At 36.6% G+C, this 18685-nt stretch overlaps 2 protein-coding genes across 2 annotated transcripts; both read right to left on the bottom strand.

Annotated features, from left to right (window-relative positions):
* Positions 1–3726: 3726 nt before the first annotated feature.
* On the bottom strand, positions 3727–10211 carry LOC149426836 (myotrophin). The gene is made up of 4 exons (XM_089638748.1): positions 10014–10211; positions 8737–8847; positions 8344–8427; positions 3727–4479 (listed from the first exon to the last, which is right to left on the bottom strand). The coding sequence occupies exons 1-4, from the start codon at positions 10080–10082 to the stop codon at positions 4393–4395; spliced, it is 351 nt and encodes a 116-aa protein (XP_089494874.1). The 5' UTR covers positions 10083–10211; the 3' UTR covers positions 3727–4392.
* A 3873-nt stretch (positions 10212–14084) lies between these two features.
* On the bottom strand, positions 14085–17817 carry LOC149426835 (eukaryotic translation initiation factor 4E1-like). Its single transcript, XM_089638738.1, has 5 exons — positions 17690–17817; positions 16882–17060; positions 16396–16573; positions 15337–15424; positions 14085–14583 (listed from the first exon to the last, which is right to left on the bottom strand). The coding sequence occupies exons 1-5, from the start codon at positions 17720–17722 to the stop codon at positions 14423–14425; spliced, it is 639 nt and encodes a 212-aa protein (XP_089494864.1). The 5' UTR covers positions 17723–17817; the 3' UTR covers positions 14085–14422.
* Between the last annotated feature and the right edge of the window lie 868 nt (positions 17818–18685).

Here is an 18685-nt window from a genome sequence, read left to right as displayed (position 1 = left end):
ACACACATATCACTATCCGTCAAATTGACAACACAAGAATTTAGGGGAATTCCCTAGGCATAACTTTTGAATTTCTCTCAACTGAGTTGTCATGATTAAAGTCGGATTGCAAGTTGCAACCTGTCATGTTTATTTTGAAAATGGGAGAAATTTCCAAAAGTTCATCTCGATCGATATTTCTGGTAAAGATTCGAGGGCCCCCTGAGCTTGAGGGCCCCGGGGCACTGCCCCACGTAGCCCCTAGGTAGCTACGCCGCTGGGCGTACCTAAAGTTACCGATTCTCGTCCCAAGTTCAACTTCAGCGAATTTAGAATATTTTTAGCACAATTTTCGATTATTCATTTTTGAAACACTGCACTCTAGTCACATTACTATTAAGTTCTGATTACTAATTGGTAAGTTAATTTAAAATGTTGATTCACTGATTTTTAAAATAACTTCAAAGGGATGTTGCCTCGTTTCCCTTGAAAATACTAAAAAACACAAAGCGGTTGGAGACGGCATGACGCGTCCAGCTGCCACAAAGGGCGCTACTCAATTGTATATAGTCTAGGCCAGAAATCGGCTAACTGCGACTCTGTGCATCGGCGTTTGCGGCTCATCAGTGTTACCAACTCAGTTCTTTTAGAGCTAGATTTTTGCAGATATTCTAGAAAAATACGCTGTTTTCCGCCGAGACCGGGGTACGAGAGCCGAATGTGTTCTTTTGGCTGTCTGAACGCTCCGAATCTGTTCCGCTGCATCTTCAATGGACCTTCCTGAGGTCGAATCGATATGTGTTAAACTAACATTTAAAGCATCAACATTTGAATCATACGTGTCCAGAATTATGCTGACATTTTCAAATAAAATGAATATTTACATTTGACAAATACCCAGACTCCGAAATCTTTAGATACCGTGTCGCCGACACATAAAAAATATTTATTTAAATTAACTCTATTAAATAATATGCCATATGTTTAATTAGTAAAGATAATTACGTGCCGATATAATAACAGATTCTGAAACACATCTATCTCTTCACCCGGAGCCACCAGATGAGGAAATGACCGCCGCCAAGGAACTGCCTCAGTATTTACATTGTCCCCCTCTACTGTTCACCGGATGGAATTTGAACTCTCAATGGCCGAAACCTATAGCCAATCACAGCAAAAGAGCATAATTATTGGCTATTATATAACACACTAGTCTTAAGTGTATTGGAGCCAAATTCAATCATTTGGGCACCGCACAAACTAACATACATTTTGTGCTTTGAAAGACTTCACAAGAAATTTTTTAGATTTTTACGTCTACAGATATTACCCCTGGCTATACCCATCTATTTATATCCTGGGCATGATCAATTACCACACCTTGCATACACATAGAGGTTGATAAAATATTTTTATCTTTTACTAAACGGTTACAAATCTTTGTACCATAGTCTCACTCTCGAGGACGTCGCCATAACCACCTTTATTCTAGAGCGAGGCGCACAAATTTGTTAATGAACTCACCCGTGGCGAGAGCCACATACTTCCTAAATGTAGTTGATCAAAAGATCAATATGTTTTTTACGTCCTACAATGCACTTACAAGGTTTTTGTCTCTGCAAATACATTGTATAAACGGTACAATTATAACAACCAAGACCCCAATCTGTAATATTATATTTAAAAAAATTGTACAAGTTGAATTGAATAAATTCAAGCCGACTTCACAAGAACCAGTTGAAGAAACGATTCATAATTAGATTTTCATGAAGCCAACATTCAATATGAACAGGTGTTCTGCTCATATCTGTTGAGTTTCACGCACGTGTACCGGAGATCAATGCTGCTAGCTCGTTAGAGCATGCTCCATTAAAATACCCGTAGAACAGGCTCAGCATGCCTATATTGCGTCTGTGCATTAAAGATGGCAATCGGTCTGTTAACACGAATTGTCAATCAGACGGACCGTCCTCCTTTGCATAGAATCAAGTAGGATTATCATTATTTTGGGGCTCCAGCCCAGAGGTGACTCCCAAATTGTTAGGTATACTTAAGATTTGTAGAGGGTTTTTTTTTTTTTTAAGTCGGAGGCGGTTTACTTACGTTCCCCGCGAGCACTTAGGCCATAGGCCCATTGTACTATCTCCCATTTTACCTCATTCCCTTGCCAGTAACCCGGTCCCTTTTATGAAGTTCACCAGGGCTGTCATTGGATATGTGGCGATGTCTTCTGGTTCCACACTGTGTCTTCCCAGGTATCTGAGCCTTATTCCCAGTAGAGCGGGACATTGGCACCATAGGTGAATTGGAGTCTCTTCCTCCTCTTCACATTTCCTACAGATGTTGGTGTTTTCCACTCCCAACAGTTGCATGTGTCTCCTGAGATGGCAGTGTCCCGTTAATAGTCCTACCAGTTCCCTCAGTGAGTTTCTGTCCATATCGAGTAGTTGCCTGGTTCGGTTAGGGTCCGGTCCGTTTATGAGTACTTTAGATTGCCTCATTCCGGGTGCCTTCTTCAATTCCTTCCAGTGTTGGGATTTGACCCACCTCTTGATATGTAGTTTGGTGTGGCAAGCTGCTACTCCTACAGCTGGCTCGGATCCCGCAAGTGGTGCTTTCGCCCCTTTCCTTGCTAGTTCATCAGCCCGCTCGTTGCCCTCAATACCTTTATGTCCTGGTACCCAGAGCAGGGTTACTTTATTGATGGTCACCAGTTCTATAAGGATAGTCCTGCATTCCATCACCAGTCTGGAGTCGCATCGGTTACTTTCCAGTGCCATTAAGGCCGCCTGGCTATCCGAACATATATTTATGTTCTTATTTCTGTACCCGATACTCATATTCTCCTGTGCGCAGGCTAAGATGGCTTTCATCTCAGCTTGAAACACAGTGCAGTGCATTCCTAGAGGTATACTGAGTTCCCTCTTAGATCCCTGTAGACAGACCCCGGCCCCTGTTCCTTCCTCCATCTTGGACCCGTCTGTGAACCAGATTAGTTCCTGTTTGGAGTTTGGACCTGGGACCGTGTCCCATTCCTCCCTTGTGGGGTACGTCACTTTAAATAGCTGTCCGAAGAAGTATTCGGCTTGTTTGCCGTCCTGCTTCATCCCAGCCGTCGGACTAATTGCCCTCAGTCTTATTCCTATCTCCGTGTGATTTTGATAGGGTTTTAAATATCATTTAGAGAATTTCTTCCTGAAGATTTTTATATATATATATTTATAATACCTGCATATTATATTTATAGAAAGTAGAGAAAAGTGTCCAAGCAATGCTGGGCACACAATCAGCAAGTAGTGTATAAAATAATATTTAGCATAAAATGTTTATTCTTTTTATGTTCAAGGTGTTCCAAGCAGTTTTTGTGACCATCTCCAGATTTCCTAAAAAATTCCTGATCAGGTTTTGCAACTCCATGACTCGATTATATTTTGGAGTACCTCTTTAGCAAAGTTATGGGAAATTAGATCAGGATTATATTTATTTTGCAATTGTTGAAGGTTGAAGGTATTTTATAAATAATGCGGTTGGAAAACCTGGAGTAACGGAAGTATAGTAATCCCAGGAAGAGGTCATACATGACATTATCGCTATAGTATATATTGTCTTTTTCATTTTCATGCACGACGTGTGAGAAAGAAGATTTTTTATCGATGACGTACGCTTTCTCTGGGATTACTTTATTCTGAAATACTTCCGCATAATATTTTGAGGTTTTTATGTATAAATGAATATGAACAAATGCAATACAATTTTACAAAATCATTTAATTTTCAAGGAATTCTACAAAAAACTTGCAATAAGTTACACCAACAACCAAATATTATTTGACAATCTAATATTTAAATATTATGTATGATATACATTGATGATTATATTGAATCTTAATAATAAAATTAATCTTAAAGTTTTTTTAAAGATGAAAATAATATCTAAGTAAAATAATTGAAGGGCAAACCAAACATAGGAGTATTTAGCAAAACCACAAAATATACATGAAATACAAGAAGCTACTATACCAGCTCTAGTTTATGATAACACAGGGACGCTGCAAGAATTGGGAGTACAAACACTCTGCGGTGTGCCTTCGGAGATCAAGTAATAATTTCCCAACATTGAATAAGTAGTAGGAATAAATATTTATATGAAGCATTTATCAATTCCTTAAAATCATGTAAATTACTGAGCCGCTAAAGCGATGAGAGAATGCGAGTAAGTTGTTGATTTTTAGACACAATAATGTTAGTAAAACCTGATTCAAAAATATTAGGCAGTCTATTATTATTATAAATTGGCGATTTACAGGAAAATTTTTAAAACTTGATATGGACTTTACAGCAAATAAGCGAAAATAAAATAAAATATCACTGCACCCACATAGAAAAACGAAACACTCTTAATTCTTAGACAATTCTATGTGAGAAGTTGTTTGATCTCTGGTGTCTCAGCTGCTTCCAAGTATGGGAGGCCATCTGGAGTTGTCCCACTCTTTGACGCCCCCTGAAATAAAACATTAAAACAATTATCAGAATTTATTTACTCCCAATAAATAAATGGAGCTTTTATATATATATCTATTTATACATATAAAGAAGTTCGTGGTGGGCGCGCGGCATGGATTTGATTTTTATACAAATCTAACTAGTTTTACTGATGATATTTTGCACACTTGACTTTCAAAACAAGAGGAAGGTCACTGTCTGCATCTGATTTCCAAAAACTTTGTGTAAAGCCCCTGCAACACCGGGGACTTCAGGTAGTATAGATATAAAGAAATGTAAATATAATGAGCAAACTAAAAAAAATACAAACAAACAGTAAAATAATATTACATATAAACAAAAGTTCTTATTTAAGTCATACATAAACGTAAAATAATAATAAACACTACAAATAAAAGTTTATGTTATTTCAACATGTTTACAATAGACTTGGGCAGATTTATTCATGGTAGTGAATAGATTCAGTCTGATTCACGTGGCCTTGTGAATTGATTTTTTTTTAAATTTTTAACCTTTTACCTCATCTGTGGTGTGTATTTACTACACATTGCTTCTAATAACTTTAATAACTCTATAAATATAATAAATTCTGGGTTCAGATTTTAGGTATTCCTCCGTTATACATTTATGCACTGAATTAAAAAATAATATATTACATAGTTTTCAAATTCAATTAAAAATCAGAGTTATTTGTTAAAAATCGGGAACAAATACACCAATACAATCAACAGTGTGATACTAAATACGCGAAGAGTGTGCGAGGAAATGACACGCTATTGATGTCCCGCTTTAATTCGCTACGCGGGAACATGAGACATCCACACTTCTGCAGTTGTAGTTTTTGATTTAGACCATCGATACCTACGACCGCACAGCTGTGTTTGTGCCAGCCGCCAGCCGCGCCGCTAGCCAGTTGGCCGCGAACCGTCGTTAGATGTGGACCCCTCGCACGTTTCTTTGGCATCTGCCAATGGTTTTTTCATGTTTTCAGCAATTAAATTACAATTATTATCACTTTTGATAAAAAATATAATAAACATAATCGATTAGCTATGAATATTTATATTTTTCCGATATTAAATCGCTTATTTTGAGATGTGTATTGACTACACAGCACCGTAACGCGTGTATTTTTTTACACGCGTTCACAGTAAGGGAAAGGTTAAAGAAAGATAAACATTCCCGGGTTACGAATAACCTGACAATGTTTGAAAGTCTCCTACTACCACCACAGTAAGTGGAAAATGTTGCTTGTGTTGTGATGGCCAGTAGAAGAATTGAACACACTACGCCTGGGTTGGACCCAAACGTGATGTCAAATCAGCCATCGACGGGTTGTTTTATTTGTTCCTTTAATTCACAACAACAACAAAAAAGATGCAGGTTATTTAGTGTAAATCACATCTGCGGTGAACCTTCACAAAGTTTATTATTTTTTATTGATAACTGTTAAAATTATCAAACAGGCATACATAAAAGTGGCCATAAAATTTCATATTCTTTCTGAAACTCTGCATTCTAAACGACGTGCGACGGGGGTATGTAATATATTAATTTATGATATTTTGACAAAAAAAGCCTAGTAAAATTGTGATTAAAAGTGGATATTACAACACGCAAAATCAATTGAAAAATATATTTACGTTAGGCTAGCACAGTTGCATTTAAGATTTTTTTGCGATGTAACAGGTCTACGATCAAATTTTAACATTTGAAACACCAGACCCTTTTTGCGATGTAACAGGTCTACGATCAAATCTTAACGTTTGAAACACCAGACCCTTTTTGCGGTGTCATAGGTTTACTATCAAATCTTGATATAAAACTAATTTAATTTTTTCATGAAACATAAAATAGTTCCAATTCATTTGGTCTAATATAAACATACATTTTTACGTTTCAATATTTTATGACAGTCGACTGATTTCATATCTTATCTGCAAATCTACATATTATATTTACCCAAAATCTACATATAAAACTATGTGTACGTATATGGAAAATGATAATATTATAATCATTGCATTGTTTCTTATGCATAATTATTAATTTCTATTGGTGCCACTTTCGTGTCCAGAACTATACCAACATTTTCAATGACATTCATATTTACGTAGAAAATTGAAAGAACACTCTGACCCCGAAATCTCTAGATACCGTGTCACCGACACATTTTAAAATCTTTAAATCAAAATAACTCTACCAAATGATATGCCATATGTAATTAGTAAAGAGAATTACGTGCTGATATAGTAACAGATACTGAAACACATCTATCTCTTCACCCGGAGCCACCAGTCGACGAAATGACCACCGCCAAGGAATTGCCTCAGTATTTACATTGTCCCCCCTCCACTATTCACTGGATGGAATTACAAAATGGCCAACACCTACAACCAATCACAGCATAGTATGGCGTACTGTTATTATAATTTTGCAATAATTACAAGTTCTAAAGAACCATTTCTGATAACGTCGGACTAAAATTACAAGAAATTGGTCGTAATTATGACCGGGAAATAAATATCAACATCAAAAAATGATTATACGCTGACATAATAACTTGAAAATTTACAGCTAACTATATTTTTTGCACTTTGAAAAAATGTTCAAACCAAAAACTGTATATTTTATTATAAAATAATTAAACGAGACTTAGGGTGATGGTTTAGGTAAGTTGAACTGACTTTTTAGAGGTATCGCCCCGCGACGTTGCATTCCTCGCGTCAGGCCAACAGCCGAGAGGAAAAATACCAAACTAAATTAACTCCCCATGAAAGAGGAGGAACTCCTCCGGGAGGACTCGAGTTTGCCCTATAAATATAGAGCCAGATTCGATGTCAAGTCAGTTCAACAACTACCTCAGAAAGAGAAATATCTCTGCTGAAAAACCAAAACCAAGTAACCTATTCAAGTGTTTTACTAAGTATTAAATTTAGTTTTGTCCAGTAATAGATACATGTGCCAAGACAAATTTAGAAACCAATTCTTCTCTGTACTTTGACTTAGCTTCACTCCAAATTTTCGCCACGCTCCCCGAGGCTGTCGGAAGTATTTGCACGACTATGTAATGAAACTGACGGCTCGGGGGAGTGAAGGGACTGCCTTCTTTGAGGGTGCTCTGAGGGTGGAGGGTCATTTTAAGGAAAGGAAGTTCTGAGAAGAAAAAAGGTATGAGGGATGGGTAGGAATCTGGACGTCAGTGGGTGACATATGAATCCATTCCTCCCACTGTGGTGCAAGGCGATGGTTCGAGAGGACGGTCTCCTCAGCCGGCCTCTTTGGATCTGGCCTGCCACGCAGCTGGTGGGCAGATACATCTGCCACCAAGACCTTAACAAACCTCACCCCATAAACCCGGCCACCCTGCTAAGTCTGCCTAGTCCTGCTAATAACTTGGGGTGACCTATGGCAGAGATGTTGGTTATCCAATTAAGTGGATTCCGGGGCTGCGGTACCCAAATTGTACATCAGCATCGATACAAAAACTGTTATCTATGCTACAATCACATATTACATGATGAATCAGCAAAGTGCTGGTATACAGTGTGCTTTATTTCATAACTAGGGTTACTAAATATGTCAACAATACCGCCAAACTTATTGCCAGATTACGCATCAGATTGGTTAGTGATTGTTAATAATAATAATACCTCCAATAAGAATAATATTTGCATGATTTATTTAGCGCCGTTTTTGAGCAAAATCACCTCAAACTTCTAACACTTCTGATGGCAACATGCTACACTAGCGGCGTGAGTCGTGCGCCTTGGTTTTCTTTCATACATTAAATAAATTTCATTACAATAAATAAATTACAGAAATGGAAAAAAAAAAACTATAAATTAAAACAGCCACTCACATTTTTCAAAAGAATTTTCACACACTCCGTGTGACCCTCCCAGATGGCCGCCAGCACTACGGAAATACCGTGCTTGTCCAACACCTAAATCAGAAACGCAATATTCATTAAAATTACCATTAATCTTTTTTTATCAGAGCCCCTAATACCGAATAGTCCAGTTCTTATTGTTACTAGCCAGCTACATGTTAGATGTCAACACCTTTTTGTTATCAGAGCCCAAAATACCGAATAGTCCAATGGATAATTGGATATTAGAAAGCTCAAGGTGGAAATGATGTAATGAGCTCAAAACAAATGCATTGACCTGTGCGAATCTCATAATCTCACTGTTCAAGAGTTTGTGCTGCATCAGGAAACAGATTTTCTCCTAAAAATCTATGAAAATCTTACGTTAGGATCAGCCCCTTTTTGGAGAAGGTATGTCAGAACATCTACTTGTCCGTAGTCCGCTGCGTAGTGCAGAGGAACTCTGCCATCAATTTGAGCATTCACATTTATTTTCTGCAACAAAAATCACACATAAACAACAAAGAATAACATTTGGAGTATGTATATGTATCATTATGTGCATCATTATCATTAATTTTACAAGAATAATTTTTTTTTAAAGAAAGAAACATTTCCGGGCAACGAATAACCTGACAATATTTGAAAATCTCCAACTACCATCACACTAAGCTGAAGATGTTGTTAGTGTTGTGATGGTGGACTTAGCCAGCCGAGGAATTGAATTGGTGGGAACCAGCTGCGATACCAACTCAATCACTGACCAGTCATTTTATTATGTTAATTAATCTTATCAAATGCATTATCATTTTAGCCGAATAATTGAAGATTACAGTCATTTACGCTGATAATTTGGGCCTTCGGTCATTCGTCTTAAAAGAAAAAGTATGCACGCCCAATATTCTGCAAGCATCAGGAATGCTGTAATTAGGTACAGTGAAACTATACCTGTCTGCCTTTTTCAACAATGCAATATAATATTCCAAAGTGTTATATTAATCATATAAATATCAATTATGCATAGTGAAACAGAAATTACGGACTGTTAACTCAATGGTTGTGAACAATAAAAACCCTGTATGGCATAATAAGTGATTGTTCAGCATCAAATTATTCAAAAATATATGAATTGATCATGCAGACGTTACGAGGCAAAACATGTAACTTTACAACACTGTAATAGTGTTAAATTTCTTAAATGCATGATATCTATCCACAAACTAGTTCCAGGTTGTAATCAATAAGGAAATAGTGTTTAATATCTTAAATGCACTATATATATCCACAAACTAGATCCAGATTGTAATTAATAAGGAGTTTGTCGCCACTCACTTTCATCAAGATATTTATATTTAGAATCAGAAGAGTAATAAAATAAATAAATCGATCTAAGATTGTGTTTCACGCTGTTGTGAAATATTTAGAAGTTGTTTTTTTAGAGAAGGTGCAGTGAAGCATGTAAATTGTTAATTTAGCACATTTTTTGAGAGGCGTTTTTAAGCGTATTCGGAAAAAAATTGAAATTTACCGCTGATTTTGAAGAGTAGAGAAGATGGGAGACAACCCATGCAATGTATTTGTAAGAAACATCATACAGTTTGCAGTTATAACAATATAACATGTGAAAGGTGACGTTTCGCCAAAAATAAACCATAACTTACCTTATTCTCGACGATATTCTTGACCACTTCGATGTCTCCATTTTTGATTCCCCAGACCAATTCACTCATTTTGAATGATTTTGGATAATATTCTTCAATCTACAATAAAATTAAAAGCGACCGGCGGATGTGACATCTGTCAAAATGTAATAATGTATCATCTATTATATATCTATTCTCTTTGCCTAAAGTTGCTGATCCGTCACTGAAAATGCAAGTGGAAACTAAACTTGTAAATATTTGAATAAAAGCCCCCACACACCCATGACAGCATGTTATGGCAAAGTGTCGATTCCAAATATTAGGTCTGATTAATTCTTAATTTGGTTATTCATTAAAAATATATTATTCTGATTGTAGCTTGTATTATTCTTTTACCGAGTCAGCTCTGTGGGTGAGATGATATTTTTTTGAGGGAAAAGTGAGAAGGTACTTTTTTAGCGAGGTATATATTTAAAATATTTCAAGAAAGCAGGTAGCAAAGTTACAATTTTTTTTATAGTGGTGTCCACTGTCCGGGGCTAAAGTGCACAAACTTCGGGAGGTGATTCATTCTACACGACAGTCCAAGTAAAAAAGACAAGTAACTTTTTCGAAATTTCAAGTTTCGGGTACAAAAATTGAATTGTTTGTATGGAATATTCTTCTATGGAAAAATATTTTTGTATTGGAAAAAAACAATGGAATTTCGATAAGTTATTTATCTTTTTTGCTTCTACTTTCTTGTAGAATCACCTCCAGATCATGCTCCAGATGTTAATGCACGGACAACCTGTATAGGTACCTACATATTAAATTAAAAAAAACTCCTCTAGATGAAACAGCATTTTCAGAGGATATTTTTATTAATAAATTCAATTAATAATTCGAAACATTTTTTAAAATGCTTATTTCAAAACCAAATTAACCTTACAAAATAAAGTCTCTTTCCCAATGTCCAAACTCGGAATCAATAATTTGATGAAAATTAAAAAAGCGTTAGAAGCAGTGAGATTTATGTACCATTTTTCCACTAACTGCTGGGTAAAATAAAACTACCACCATGGGAGTATGTCTGTCGCGGCCAAGCAGTGTGGATTTTTTTTTTTTGATAAAAAGCTATTTTTATTCAGAGATTGATGAAATATTGCACACTTGATGTTCCAAACAATAGGAAAATTACTGTCTTCATCCGATTTTCAAAAACTCTGCTTAAAACTGAAGACTTCAGCTGTAATATATTATATAAGAGTATCACCAGCAGCGTGGTTTTGTTTTAATACTAATCATTCAGATATTGACTGATTATAACTTTGATACTCAGATATATATTATAACTTTGATACTCTTCAAAATGTCCCTGAAGTGTGGCACTGTGCCCTCTGGTTGGAAAAAAGCGGTAATTCACCCTATTCCCAAGAAAGGTGACCGCTCCAACCCGGCCAACTACCGCCCCATAGCGATCACATCAGTTTTGTCCAAAGTGATGGAACGTGTGATCAACGACAAACTGCTCACATACCTCGAGAAGAACAAAATTATCAACGACCGTCAATACGGATTCCGGCGGAACCGCTCGTGCGGTGATCTTCTCGCGTTTGTGACGCATGTTTGGGGGCGGTGCCTGGAACGTCACGGTGAGACCCAAACGGTCGCACTAGACATATCCAAGGCCTTTGACCGGGTCTGGCACCGAGGACTTGTCAACAAATTGCATTCTTACGGACTTCCCGCATCCCTGTGTACGTGGATTGCTGACTTTTTAAGGGATAAGTCGATTCAGGCGGTTGCTGACGGTTTCAACTCTTCCTCGCACTCCATAAATGCTGGCGTCCCACAGGGATCGGTTCTGTCTCCAACTTTGTTTTTGTTGCACATCAATGACCTTTTGACATGTGCACCGATTCATTGTTACGCGGATGACAGTACGGTTCATGATAGCTTTTTGTTTGATAAGCCCCCAAAGGGCACACAAACTCCAACGGCTCGGAGGGCTTTGAAGCAGAGAATGGACGGTTATCTCGAGAGTATTTCCTTCTGGGGTAAAAATAATCTCGTCCAATTTAATGTTTCAAAGACCCAATCCTGTCTGATTACGTCTAAAAGGGATCCAAATGATAATCTAGTCTCCTTCAACGTAAGCAGTCTTCCGAACAGGCCTTCCATTGATATGCTTGGTGTAACTATAAGTGACCAGCTCAGGTACGGGGGCTCCATCGAAGCCAGAGTAAAGTTGGCCTCTCAGAAGCTGGGCGTACTGTACAGGGCCCGCAGATACTTTAATAGTACACAACTGCTCACCCTGTACAAATCGCAAGTGCGCCCTACTGTCGAATTTGGCAGCCATCTCTGGTCTGGAGCCCCAAAATACTTGAAAAAAACCCTTGACTCTGTGCAGAAACGGGCGGTCCGTTTGATAGATTCCCCAATCTTAACAAACGGACTGCAATCTTTAGAGCACAGGCGTCAGGTAGGTATGCTGTCCTTGTTCTATCGGTATTACAATGGGAGATGCTCTGAGGAACTAGCGTCATTGATCCCTTCGGCACCGGTGCGTAGTCGGGATACACGCCAAACGCGGGCCCAACATTTGTACACAGTTGACACTTGTCACATGAGAACGGGTCGCTTCTACGATTCGTTCTTAAGTTCAACAGCTCGGCTGTGGAACGAACTGCGGCCTCTGTTTCCTCCCTCCTACAACATGGGACTCTTCAAGACCCATGTTCACTCCTTCCTCTCCACAAAAAGACCCTCCACACAGCATCCCCAAAGATGACATAGGCCCTGAGGGAAATTATTTTCTTCAGGGCCTCCTGTGTGGAGTAAATATAAAAAAATATATATATATATATATTTTTGGACAACTTTATCGACAAAAAAAGTAAATAACGCCACCTCATCATTTTTAATGACATTTTATATTTTTAAGCAATAATTGTTACCAAATTAGTTGCACTTTTATCAGTGTTTGATAGTTGTTTTTTGAAAGTGACACATCTTTTTTTTTTGTTTTTGGGGTGTTATGCCGTGTTGCGCTAACTCCTTCTTTAGCCAACGTTTCGGACAACATTGCAGTGTCCATCATCAGGGCAGATGTGTTATTGCTAACACATGTGCCCTGATGATGGACATTATAATGCTGTCTGAAACGTTGGCTAAAGAAGGAGTTAGCGCAACACGGCATAACACCCCAAAAACAAAAATACTTTTGGCCGTGAAAATCTTAAATCATAAGTGACACATCTGTGTAAATTGACAAACAATTCAGCACCAGCCATAATGTGCTAGCGGGCTAAGTTAAAACTTACCATCGCTCTCCCTTCAAAGCATGTTTGGTAACACTCTCCTAGATTTGATTGATAGAACTTTCAATAAAAACCCAAGCTAAAATACAATGCTTAAAAATTGTTCCAATACTTACCTAATCAGGTACTTACTAAAATGTATGTTGGATTGTATTATGCCAGTTGTCCCACGAGTCTGTAAGCAATCGACATAAACCGAGTGCCGCAAGACCCTACACAGAAAACTAACTTTGTTATATGTAAGGTAAAGGTCCGTAGCACAGTTAACTTTTCTGTGTAGGGTCTTACAGTATTTGGCTAATGTCGATTGCTTACTGACCCGTAGGACAGGCTAAGTGAAAAAAAACCGCTTGATGTATTTATTCCTTTTCCCGGGAGCAACTGCGGCCCAGTAATTGGATCACTTGGCTTATCCTTGTCATGGTTTCTAGCGTAAATTCTCTTAGTAAGCATAGCGAGCAACTGATATGCCGGCCCCATGTCTTGATATAGTTACATACAACCAAATAATATGCATGTGTAGAATACTTCCATAAGACAATAATTGAGGGAAACATCTAGTAATAGGTCAAATATGTTTCATAATCAATGTTAACTTTTGTATATTTTTATTAAAAAAGAATACAAGTAATATTTCTGGAAGTCTTGGGCACAATTCAACACCATTTTGGAAGAATATTTATTTGTGATGTATCGTATTGAAATAAAAAAAAAGGTTGTGGTTCAACTTATAATAGTATAATGCATGTGTCAATGTCGTTGATAATATATTATTAAAACCGATGTCTATTATTTTAAATCAGCCTTAGTTAGAATATTTAATATGTAACAACATGAACCATAAAATAATATTAATATAAAATAATTTAAAAAGAAACACGGATTTGTGTGATTGCATCAAACCAATAATATTGGAACACATTTAATGATTAAAAATTTTTTAAAGACCATGGATGTCCATCAATGGTTTGTTTACATAAGTTTTAAATTCAGTAATTAAAAAGGAATTTAAAGATAAGAGAAAGACTGCAATAGTATTACTATTGACTTATATTATGTAGATAAATGAATACAAAACCAAAACTCGTACTGTTTCAACGAAATAATAAATAATAAATTAATTCACAAAGTGTGTAGGGCTTTAGTTGTAGAAGAGGGTTTATATAAATCTTTGTGTAATTGGAACATTATTAAAGTCCTTGGTCCTATCTTAAGTTTGTCCTTCAGTTTCTTTCCAATTTCCATAACAGCTTGGGTCTTGGTCCCGTCTCTCACCCAAACAGCTGGAAACAAACAAATCATCAATATTTAATTCTACCAATACAAAGACCATGAACTATAGAAAAAGGAGAGATGGGCCATGAACTAATACTGTGTCGATCGTGATTGACCTCAACATGAACCAGCAATGATCGATTGGGTCACTTTTACAAAAATGATTTGATCATTTGATTGATGGGCAAGGCGGGCGCGGACATAATGTATACATTTTTTGGACCGGGTGTCTCGAATTTCATTCTCGTGACAGAAATAGAAATAGTAGACATCTGAAACAGCATGTGAATTAAGAATGCATTGTTTAAAATGATCAATCAACTCAGGAACACCATGGATCATTAATAATTTGAAACCATGCTCACACATGTCGCCAACATTGTTCACCCGCACTAGTACAAATCGCATCTATGCATAGTGTTGCCCAGTACTTGTTTCCCTCTACACACCAAAAGCATTACTTTCATTGGCTCCACCGCTCTTAATAGTGCATCTAATACAGCCTTGTAGTGTCCATTATCGGGGCAGAGATGAATAGATTAATGCGCATCAACAGGGCAGATGGCGGACACGCAAAGAGGAGGAAACCCTCACTCACAAATATTTTGCAAGACAAAGTACAAGCAATTATTGAAGAATTCAATAATAACACAATCCTATAACAAACACATACTTGTTATTGGTTTGAACAAAGGTGTTTTGAAAATTAAGGTAAACATGTGCATTGCTTGAGTTAAAAATAATGATCGATTTGCACTTACCAACTTTATCCTGTTTTTGTCTAATATTAACTACAGCACCGTTGACATCTTCAGCATTATCAAAGGCTTCTCCGATCAGACATAAACACTGAAATTAATATAAAATTCAATAAGCAACTAATTAATCATATGCCAAGCATATATTATTTTAGATAAGATAATTCATGTTGACTTTGAAATTTTATTAAAGTCAAGGTTCGGATACTGATTAAAAATCTTAAACATTTACAAAGCTTTCTAATATTAGGGGCCGTTCAAGTATTACGTAAGCAGATTTATTACAATTATTTACCCCCTCTTCCCCCTTGTCATCAAAACTAAGCAAAGCTTTTACCCCCCCCTCCCATGCTTACGTAAAAATTGGTACCTATATGCATTTTTCTGTTAATGTATTCTGTTTTTTAAGCGAGTACCTAAACGTATTAATTATTTGTGGGAATCCCCGAATATATATTCGGTTTTCAAACATAGACAATGTGTGGGTTGTCAATGTGTAAAAAAAAATAACTACTGCTGAGCAGTGCTGACGTAATCACTATCTCGACCCCCCCCACCCCCCCATGTCATCAAAAATAAGCAAAGCAAAGACCCCCCTGCCCCCCTATAGTGCTTACATAATACTTGAACGGCCCCTTATCATTATTATGGCATTCTTATGAATAACATGATTATGAAAGACTAAGTACAAAGTTTAAGAATATCTAAATTGATAAGCAGATTATAAACAAAAGGGAAACCCCCAAATTTCAGGTAAAAATGAGGCTATGTAAAGATCCAACCCCAATAACAAGCTAATTACCAGAAGGGCAAATTAGCTAGCTACCTGCTTTAGGTCATTTTACCTAAACTATAGTGGTAATAGTAATTACTATCTATTTTTTTTTGAAAACAAAGAGTTCAAAAGAGAGAAGAAAAGAAAAAGGTCAAAATACTTTTTTTTTTCTAAGTAAATGCAGATGAAAAGAATAAAATACAATTATGGTAGCTTTCCTGGTAGGGTTGACGGCACGACCTACAAAACTTACATTAAGATATAATATGAAAGTAGTTAATACTCACAACGTCTAACCAGACCCTATCGAGGTCGCTCGAACGCTGCCTCTTGTCCAGGGTGACGAGCCAGCGGCCCCCGGCATTATTGGCAGGGTGCTCCCACATGGGCTGGATGCCCGACTTAAATACGGAGTAGTCGCAGCCTGTCTTTAGTTCTGAGGCTTGCTTAATGTGATTGTAGATGCTACAAATTCAATAGGATACTGTTCAATATACGGTTTGAATTTGGAGGTTAGTTGGAAAAATTAATATTAAAAAATACTACTAATACGATTGTTGAAAACTATGATAATAATCACCTGATGTTTATATTTTTTAATAAATAAATTTCTTGAAAAAAAATAGGGTATGATAACATTTCAAAAGAAAATCAAATATTTTCAATTGTTCACATGAAAAGAGAAATGAAAAGGAGGAACAAAAAACCGACAAATGTAATACTGTGAATGTTGGTAAACAAGGTCATAAATAATGATTTTTGTCATAATTTACCTCCAAAAGTCTTCAACCGTGTCGAATAAAGTAATTTCTTTCTGCATATCTTCCCAACTGACTCCCTTCATGGGTTCCAGGTACCATAGCTTCCATGCATTCTGAAGGGGGTGCTTAATTAAAAATTCTGGGGCGATTTCGGCTCCATCTTCCTTGGTGGGTGGATCAGCAGATAAAGGCTGAAATTGTTATATAAAATGTTAGCTTTGCAAGTATAAATAACTACAATCTTTCTATACCTAGCCACGACACTGAATCACAAAAAGAAGTATTGATAAAAACGCTTATACGAATATAAATTAAAACTCCATTTCCCAACTTTCTAAATTAAGACGAGATACAAATCTGTGTAAATGTATCTTTGTTAGAATTCGCTGTGTATAATTCGTGTATAAATGAATGCATATAATGTATTTCTTAACAATATTTGCTAATGTTTCTAGAGAACCTCAACTTTTAGAACTATTTTTAGTATCTTAGCCTTAAAGTGAAATGTCAAACGATAAGAGTCGGCGTCCAAGTTCACACATATTGAAGTAATTTATCGTAAAAGGCAACATTTTTGATTATATTTTTCAACGCACCTTACTAAATAAAACACATTTTTAATATTTAAATATGAACTGTCACAGCGACGTGGGCACGAAAGCAGCATGCCAATTTAGGCATTTCAAAAACCAATATGGCATCCGCCATACAAAACTAGGATAGTGGTAGTCGGATTGTGAAAAATATACTTCAAAATAAATACATTTTCAAAGCGCAGTATAAACATAGACTTGTTTTCTAAATAATATTAAAATCTTACCTGTATTTCTTCAGCTCGCGCAACCTCCATCATGTTTCAAAATTCACTAAATTCGAAGTGTCCACCCGTCGTGATTACTTTGGAAACGGCACAAATACAGTGTTGCCACACTCTCCGGACTGTTCACGAATCATCGCTCTAGGGATGAGGTACAGGATGCATCTATGAACACGCAATCGTCATAATAGATACGTAGGTACGGTACGTGCAGTGCGAAAAATAGTATTCATGTGTCAATAATTTAAATCAGATGTTATTGTGTTGTTAATTATTAAATTACTGTAAAATAAAATATTTTTTATTTATTATTACTTTATACACTCTATGCAATGAAATTAAAGTAAAATATTTAATAGTCTAATTATTTGTTTCCGATCAGAAATTTTGTTCAGTTTTCTTCACGGAAAGAGAATTTAAAAAATATGTGAAAAGATGGTTTGAGAATGTTTGGATTAATTTGGTGAAAGTTGTGATTTTTTTGTAAAAATAAAAACAAACGGAAATTTTAAAAAGTTCTCCAGCTTCTGACTTCGAAGTCCCCCTCCTCAATGACCACATCATAAGTCTCGCGAAATCTTTTTATTCGGGCATTCCAACCCATACGAACCCTTCCATTAATTGTCTCGCCCAGTACGACGCAAATGCCAAAACCCAGTTTAAAAAAACCTAAGAAAAACCTAAGGTGCCCGGCTAGTTCTTCTTTACAGGTTTTAAGGATGCACGGTGTTACTCCATCGATTCCCACCGCTGCATTCGACATAAGTTTCGAGATGAACCACTGTGTTTCGTTTCATACAAGCTAGACGGAAAGAACTCACTTTGGAATTTTTGAAATATGACGTAATTATTATTATCAGTTGTTTTTATTCGCATCTTGTCGCGCGACCTGTAAGGTTGTTTAAGTGTTTAAAGTGTTTTGTTTTGGTTTAAAAAAATGTAGGCCACTTTGGAAGGTATGTAGTATGTTTTTATTGTAATATTTTAATATAAAACATT

Source organism: Hesperophylax consimilis, chromosome 1 (assembly GCF_061612785.1).
Source record: "Hesperophylax consimilis isolate HC1 chromosome 1, BYU_Hcon_1.0, whole genome shotgun sequence".
NCBI lineage: Eukaryota > Metazoa > Arthropoda > Insecta > Trichoptera > Limnephilidae > Hesperophylax > Hesperophylax consimilis.
This window is presented reverse-complemented; position numbering and strand designations above follow the sequence as displayed.

Excerpts from the sequence above, each read along its gene's own strand:
- LOC149426836 (XM_089638748.1), bottom strand. The coding sequence starts at position 10,082 with ATGAGTGAATTGGTCTGGGGAATCAAAAATGGAGACATCGAAGTGGTC. Across the intron at positions 8,848-10,013 it reads AGAATATCGTCGAGAATAAG|AAAATAAATGTGAATGCTCA; the intron begins GTAAGTTATGGT and ends TTTTTGTTGCAG. Across the intron at positions 8,428-8,736 it reads AAAAAGGGGCTGATCCTAAC|GTGTTGGACAAGCACGGTAT; the intron begins GTAAGATTTTCA and ends TTTCTGATTTAG.
- LOC149426835 (XM_089638738.1), bottom strand. The coding sequence starts at position 17,722 with ATGATGGAGGTTGCGCGAGCTGAAGAAATACAG. Across the intron at positions 17,061-17,689 it reads CGCGAGCTGAAGAAATACAG|CCTTTATCTGCTGATCCACC; the intron begins GTAAGATTTTAA and ends TAACAATTTCAG. Across the intron at positions 14,584-15,336 it reads ACAAAAACAGGATAAAGTTG|CTGTTTGGGTGAGAGACGGG; the intron begins GTAAGTGCAAAT and ends GTTTGTTTCCAG.